This window comes from Onychostoma macrolepis, chromosome 04, assembly GCF_012432095.1.
Source record: "Onychostoma macrolepis isolate SWU-2019 chromosome 04, ASM1243209v1, whole genome shotgun sequence".
Lineage (NCBI taxonomy): Eukaryota > Metazoa > Chordata > Actinopteri > Cypriniformes > Cyprinidae > Onychostoma > Onychostoma macrolepis.
In genome coordinates, this window is record NC_081158.1 from 7,806,300 (window position 1) to 7,814,395 (window position 8,096).

Sequence of the window (8,096 nt, forward strand, 5' to 3'; positions counted from 1 at the left end):
GTCCTCTGGTGTATCCGCCCACGCTCCGCTTCGAAGCAAAACACCAGTATTTTAAAAGAGTGGCCACAATTCTTGAGAACTTTAAAAAACATTACAAAGTCTCTTGCCAGACGACATTAATTTAGACAGTGCTGTGAACAATCACTGTCCACACAGCACACGCAGAGGAGATACCAGGGTTTACGGGATTCTACTGTGTCAGTCAGATGTGGCTTTTGTGTGGGAAACTGTTCACACCTTCCAACTTCGACAGTCACTTCTACTCACATGTTGTTGAGGAGGAGCGTCAGTGGACTGTTGTGAAACCTGGTGAGGAGATTGGCTACCACTGCCTTGATGGTCACAGGAAGTCAGATGGGCAGATATCACTACCACTGAACACTAAAGAGCACTAGATTACAGTCAGTCCCTCTTCTAAATAGTTATTTTTTCTTATATTTAAGGGTCCAAGGGCATGTTGTCGGAGCACTTCAGGTCAGTGCCACTGCTGAAATGTTACTCTTCTCTCAAGACGGAGAACTTTCCACACCTAAGGAGGCACGATCAGATGATTTTATTATTGCTTGGTTCAACATACAGTTTAAAGTAAATAGAAAAGGTTGTGCTTGAAGTGTGCCTACTGTGCAGTGTAGTACTAGCCTCCACTGACAAGATGAAGTACCTCCAACACCACCTGCAGCGTCAAATGAAACATGGAACCTTCTCCTACAAGTTATTTGAGTGTTTTTTTGTTTTGGCTAAAATTAAACTTTTTAAGTGTACTTCATTGTACTATCATCAAGTATTTTGTTTAGAATGTCGAATTTCTTATTCGGAGAAAAAAAAAAATATATATATCCACATAGAATCTGTAAACGGTTTTCTTACATGTTGCTGCAATGTCACACTCTCGCAGCATTAAATCTTCCAAATAATAAAGCAAAAGCAATTACCATGCTGTAGCAAATTAGCCCAAAAGGGAAATATGTATTAACTTTTTGGATCAAGTAACTGGTTTGGCAGAATCAGTCTTAGATACTTCGCCAATACTAGTCCAACAAATGTTTAGTCACTAAAGTGAGTTGTCACCTAAAGGTGAGTAGTTTGCATCTTTTTTAGCGAGAATAATAATATCCTAATACTGAACAACCTCAAGTGTGATACAACAGGACTTTATTAACTTAGTCTTAAACACTCTCACACATATTCTGCTAGAGGAAGAGGGTTAAAGCTGAAGCAGATTGAAGATTAAAGCATGAAGTTATGGCAGTGTTTGATATTGAGCAGATTTACAGGCTGAAGGAAACATCAGTTTAATTCAAACACACCTCTGTAAAAAAAGAGGTAAGTGTTAATTAATTGTAAATGCATGGTTGAATGTCTTTCCTGTTTGATAGAGAGTCCTCATGCAATTTGTTGAGATTCCAGTTGATCTTTGCTGATGACAGAGGACTGGGTTTGATGCAGAAGGTCTTGGATGAATGGAAAGCCTGGTGCAAGCTTGTGGGTTCTGGTGAGCAGAGGCCGGTTTCTATATCTATATCCAAAGACCTCTCATACATCTGCCTACATGCGTGATGGCTTGTTTCAGCTGCTTCTTCGCCGTGTTTTGATCCAGATATTCAATACTTGTTCAGAAGATGCGTAATAGTGCCTGCTACCGGAAAGCAGGAAAATCCCATCAATGGTGGGGAAAGAGCAAAGTATACCTATAATCAGTAAAAGATGTTTTTGATTCCTAGTCTGAAGTATAATCCTGGAAACATCTAATCCTGGGGATAAATTTGCTGAACCCCTCTGAGAGACAAAAGTATGAGTTTCTGATATAAAGCTGGCTGCACACTAGACAATTTTCAAATCTTAAACGATTTTAAAACCATGGGAGACCACAGACATGAAGACCATTCAACCGATTTTTAGTTTTATAATCCTCTGAACGAACACATTAGATTTTTAGACCAGACCACGAGACCACACACTTGAAGACTGTAGGAACGATTTCACACTCGCAAGATCAAACGTGACAGACTGGCGTCTGTTGTTTCACAGTGAAAAACAAAGTATAGAAAAGAATATGGGTGATATTCTCTGCTTTCGTGTCATGTTTGTGGCTGTAGAAGCACGTAACATCCAGTAGGTGACGCTTGCTCGCTCTCATTGGCTATCGCGGGTATCATGTCAGAGGCAGCTCGATGAAGAGTCGTAAATATCAAACATGTTTGATATTTACGATTTGAGTTCGGCGACGCTCCGTCTCGATCGGGAGCAGATAAATATGCTTGCGACAAGCTGCGAATCGGGCCACACCCCCCGATCATTCGGGGGTGCAAATCAGGCTTAAAATTGGCCTTAAAATCCTCCAGTGTGCAGCCAGCCTAAAGCCCAACGCTCCTTGTATGACTGACTGAGCAATCATGCAAGATCACACATAGGGCCTGTTTACACCTGGTCACTTCATGAGTTTTCTCTAAACTGATCATGAAAAGACCAGGGCTGCGTTTCCCAAAGGCATCGTAAGCCTAAGTTGATCGTAGACCAATTGCCACCAATGGAGCTACGATCAACTTAGGCTTACAGTGCTTTTGGGAAACGCAGCCCTGGTCAATAGCAGAAGTACATAAGGCAGTTTTGTCTCATCTACATGTCAAAGTTTCCTCAAGCTCAGAGACAGGAAAAATGTAATACTTTCAAGTCAATTACCACAAAATTTACATTTCACAATTACTTCTTGTCCACCTAAGCATTCCCCAAATCTAGCAACTCTGCTAGCTTGTAAGTAAGTGACCATGACAATCTGCTGCTAATCAAAAATATGTTTGCCCTTTCAAGTGTCTCTTCTGTTTGGGCTCCAAAAAAATTGAAACTTCTGCCAAAGGGTTTTAAGACTATTTATGTATGTTATTTATTTGAGACTTTTTATGGACCTATAGTATGCTTTTGCAGGCTTTTCAAGGATCAACGGCTACCCTACTTTCACCACATTGAAGGCAAAGGTGATTTTTGAAATTGCTCCTTTTTCTAAACCTCTTGCCACACTCAGAACACTGCAGTTTCTTGGCAGAATGAGTTTGTAAATGCCTTTTCAGATCTTTTTGATATTTGAAACTCTTCTCACACTGAAGACACGTGTAAGACTTCTCTCCAGTGTGAACTCTCATGTGAGTCTTGAGGTTTGCTTTGTTTGTGCAGCTTACTCCACAGTGATGGCACATAAAACTGTTCTCTCTTAAGTGAATCCCCATGTGGTAATTAAGGCTTTCTTTACGTGTGAAACTCTTTCCACACTGATCACATGTGAACGGCCTCTCTCCAGTGTGAGTTCTCATGTGAGTCTTCAGATTTCCTTTTCGATTAAGCATTTTTCCACACAGTTTGCAGGTGTAAGGTTTCTCTCCAGCGTGAACAATCATGTGAGAATGAAGAGGTCCTTTGTGTGAGAAACTCTTTCCACACTTATCACATGTGTACGGTTTCTCTCCAGTGTGAATTCTAATATGAGACTTAAGACTTTCTTTTCGTGAGAAACTTCTTCCACACTGTTGGCAGGTGTAAGGCTTCTCTCCAGTGTGAATTCTCATGTGAACTTTAAGGTTTCCTTTCTGATTGTAACACCTTCCACACTGCTGGCAGGTGAAACTACCTCTAGTTCCAGTCTCTGGAGCACTTTTTTGAGAGGTCATAAAGTCATGATCTTTCTCTTCTGTTTCATTCAGTTCTTGATTCTCCTCTTTCAGCACCATCTGGTCTAAGGCAAAACGAGACCAATTCATGTTAACCCTGGTTTAATGGCACAAAGTAAGAAACATCAAAACATTTAGACATTTAAATGCATCAAAACCAACAATATAACAGTAAGCAGAAATGATGGGTTCAAGCACTACGATGCCACTGTCACATGGTGGGCACATGCATTTGAGTGGGTAAATAAAGGAGGACTTTTTTGAAGTCTGTTGTATGTCTTACACCCTGAACCACAATAGCCACATCCACATCATCAGGCCCCATGACCAAACTCACCACACCAGTTCGATCTTAATCAAACAATGCAATTGTACTTATGTTTATTAATGTTATTAATTTAAACCCACACCATGGCCACACCCAAAAATCTGCTCTCAATTTAACAACTGATGTATGTGCCAAATTGCATGAAATTTTAAGCATGTTGAGATTCTGACCAAGTTTGCAGTGATTTAGGTAATAGAGAATTTTTTCACAGCCTGTTGTATGTGCCACACTTCTTGCTACCAGTTGGTGGCGCTGTGACCATGACTCACTTTAGTGACCCACATGATCAGCCTCCTTGACACAGCTCAAGTTTGATTTCCATTCTTCACCAAAATTTGTTTCTGTAGATAATTATACCTCATCAATGTTAAGTCAAGAAGGGTGTCCCACAAGTCTCTTTACTGGCACCACTTCTTTTTGCTATTTTTTTTAATGATTTAGGTAAGGGAATAGCATCTGCAAAGTTTCATTTTTATGCTGACGATACTATTATTTATTCAGCTACATCCTCATTGTCTCAAGATATTAAAATCCTTCAGGACTCTTTTTATATTTTACAGCTTACTTTATTAGACCTGAAATTAGTTTTAAATGCAAATAAAACTAAATATTAGGGGTGTCCCTGACTAAGGATTTACAAAGTCGAATCTTGCCGATAGTCGACTGAAAGTGCACAAAATGTCCCGAATGCACATGAATGTGTCTGCGCGGCTCTGAATGAACTCCTTTCACGCAACAATGTGCAAAAACACGGCAACTAAACTCTAAAAATTCACAGCGTTTTATTAAATAATACCGTTCTCATTGTAATGTTATGTATATGTCCCAGTCATAGTCATTAATATTCTGCATTGAATATTGGGAGAAAACCGGTAGTTCTATGTGAAATCAGACATTGAGCACCCCCATATAGCCAAAATGGCATGATCATAACACCCACGAATATTCGACTGTGAGTCGAATCAGGCTCCTCCTATCGAAGCATCAAATTGTCGACTCTTTGGCGTCACCCCACTAAATACATTATTTTTACACATTCTATGACCACTGCACCGTCTATTTTTACAATTAATGGCTTACACATCGAAAGAGTAACTGCTTATAAATATTTAGGAATATGGCTTGACGTGAAATTGGCATTTGATGTTCATACTGATTGCTTGGTGAAAAAACTTGAACCAAGACTGGATTTTTTCCTTTGTAGCTAGAAAGTGAATTATACAGACTATGTTTTCACCCATTTTAGATTATGGTGATAGTATTTACATGCATGCTTCCTTATACTTACTAAAAAGGCTGGATGGTGTTTATCATGCTGCATTGCGATTTAAAACTAATGCTTTTTCACTTACTCACCACTCTTTGCTGTACAATCATGTGGGTTGGTCCTCCTTATATCAAAGAAGGAAATCACATAATGTTGTTGTTTATTGTAAAGGCATTGCGGGGTATGCTTCCAAAGTATATTACTAGTCTTTTATGCTTGCGTAGAAAGAACTATTTAACCAGATCTTCAATTGGGATTCAATTAGAAGTAACTGGGGTGCATTCAGAATATGGAAAATCCGCTTTCTCTTACTATGGTCCTCGTTTGTGGAATGATTTTCAGATAAATACTTTATTAGAAGCAATTCCTTCCTTGAATATTTTAAAAAAATTACTGCAGCGTGTCTATCTCAATGGGACCTTCCTTGAAAAATAAAGGATAAATAAATAAAAAATTAAAACAAATTTCAGCTCGATTTAAACTTAAATGTTTTAATACTTTCAGTTAATAATAACCCTTTTCCTATGAATTGCACATATTATTTAGGCTTAAGCCTTGTCTGTGAAACCGGGGGACAGCGTCTTCTTTTTTCCGCCTACAGAGCTCGTGAGAGTTAAATTTAAGAAACCCCACCGCTGCATTAAAGACATCCACCTGAGATTAGGTGAGTGTTGCATTCATTGGATAAATCTGGTTATACACATTATTAACAAAACTGTTAAGTATTTGACTGAATTTAGTCCTCCAACAACGCTTTAATTTACATCTATCTTTACAACAGTCTTATGACATTCTTCAAAAACATCATTCATTTCTGCAGAGCTGGACGTTTTAATGAGGATCAAATGAGTGAGTTCAGCTTTGAGAATGAAAACCAACCTGTTTGTTCCTCAGTATCTTCATGTTTGACTCTGAATGATTCTTCGATCTTCATGTCTTCACTCTCCTCTTTAATAAACACCATCTTTATAATAGCGAGTCACATATCTCAGTCGCTTCAGCAGGAGTTTTTCTGTGTGTTTGGACACTTTGTCCTGTTTAACATTGTGAGAGAAAACAAAAATGCTAATTAAATACTGAGTGCATCTCAATCAGCTCCCTAGTTCAGTGGTCAGTGCGCTAGTAAAAACAAAAACTAGAATAAAAGAACACATTATACAGACATTTTGTAATTACTTATGACTTATATTTGGTATTCATTTACTTTTTAATAATATTATATATTACACTTTCAAATAAAAAGCTGGTTTGTAAAAGTTATCATCACACTTTCGTTGTTCACATTCACACTTGTTTTGAGCAGCTGTGTCTCGCGCGCGGTGATTCAAACGAGTCGAATCACTGAATCATTTTTGTGAATCAATTGAGTTTCGAAAAAGCTCCGTTTCTCCATCGCTGCTTGCAGTGACTGAATTTATATTCACACTAAACAGATTCACGATACAGGGAGCGAAATGAGACGCACTTTTTCTGTTACTCACGTGCAGATACGCGTTATGTTAAATAATATGATAATATTAATTAAACAGAATAAAGCATTGCAATTTTACACTCAATAATTCTTTCTGCATCGCTTGTAAAACTATAGGATTGATTGAACGGTATATATGGATTAACAAATGCTTTAAAACACAAACCTTTCTGCAGCTCCGATGCAGGAGCGCGACGTAGGCTTATGACGTCACATCGCCAGACCAAAATAAAAGTCCTGTTCGCGCGCTGATAAAAGACTTGAATTACTGGTGATATGTGTTGTCCATTGATGTGTTAAAAATATTAAGAACTGCTAATGAAAGAGTACGATTTTGTCTTGTACATGTCAAATTCACAGTTTAAAGGAAAAAAAAATTAGTGTATTTTTCCAATATTAAGTGGATATTTAAAGTTAATTAAAATTCCTAAAACATGTATACAATGCCAATAAAAATAAAATAATAATATTTAAGAATTAGTTTTTAAAAGGTAATGAAAGCAATAAAAAAGTCAAGTATAAATATATTAAAAATGGACCATTTCACAGAGTTTTTTAATGAAATCAATAGTAAATCAAGTTTCTAATTATATGAGTTGCTGTCTATGTAGAGTGATTCAAATCGCTCACTAATGAGACACAATTTACACCTGCTGAACTCCACAGAAACAGCTGCAGTTTTTCTCAAATAAAAATCACATTTTAATTCATCTTAATTATTCCCCTTTATTGTTATTTGGTAACACTTTACAATAAGGTGTCATTTTTTAACATTAGTTAATGCATTAACTAACATGAACAAACAATGAACAATGCATTTATTACACTAGTTATTAATTTTTGTTAATGTTAGTTAATGAAAATACAGTTGTTGATTGTTTGTTCATGTTAGTTCACAGTGCATTAACTAATGTTAACACAACTTGTGATTTTAATAATGCATTAGTAAATGCTGAAATTAACATGAACTAAGATTAATAAATGCTGTAGAAGTATTGTTCATTCTTATTTCATGTTTACTAATGTTGTTAACTAATGTAAACTAATGAACCTTATTGTAAAGTGTTACCTGGTTTTTTTTTCATATTGTTTTGTTGTGTTCATGTTTCATGCTTTATCTCATTAACTTGAATGCCTCTTTTAAGAGCAGGCGTGAAAATAATACCTATAAACATGCATATATTAGGGCTGTCACGATATTAGATTTTTCTAATATTGTTGGGGGGGATATCAGTCAAATTATTTTTTACTTTGTGTACGTTGGGTGAAAAAGAAAAACACAAAGATACTAATAAACACAGGGTACAAGACTCTGTCCTCTTTGGAGCTCCTATGAAATAACAAAAGAGAATATAGCTGCAAGCAGCGATT

At 37.0% G+C, this 8,096-nt stretch overlaps 1 protein-coding gene across 3 annotated transcripts; it reads right to left on the minus strand.

Annotated features, from left to right (window-relative positions):
• Positions 1-2,569: 2,569 nt before the first annotated feature.
• LOC131538798 (gastrula zinc finger protein XlCGF7.1-like) lies at positions 2,570-7,593 on the minus strand. Of its 3 annotated transcripts, none has more exons than XM_058772931.1 (3): positions 6,892-7,593; positions 6,134-6,288; positions 2,570-3,724 (listed from the first exon to the last, which is right to left on the minus strand). In XM_058772931.1, the coding sequence occupies exons 2-3, from the start codon at positions 6,216-6,218 to the stop codon at positions 2,928-2,930; spliced, it is 882 nt and encodes a 293-aa protein (XP_058628914.1). In that variant the 5' UTR covers positions 6,219-6,288; positions 6,892-7,593; the 3' UTR covers positions 2,570-2,927. The 3 variants fall into 3 exon arrangements, with proteins under 3 accessions (XP_058628914.1, XP_058628916.1, XP_058628915.1); XM_058772933.1 differs by lacking the exon at positions 6,892-7,593 and adding an exon at positions 5,344-5,378 and having other exon boundaries at positions 2,570-3,756; positions 6,134-6,193; XM_058772932.1 differs by lacking the exon at positions 6,892-7,593 and having other exon boundaries at positions 6,134-6,866.
• Positions 7,594-8,096: the final 503 nt, after the last annotated feature.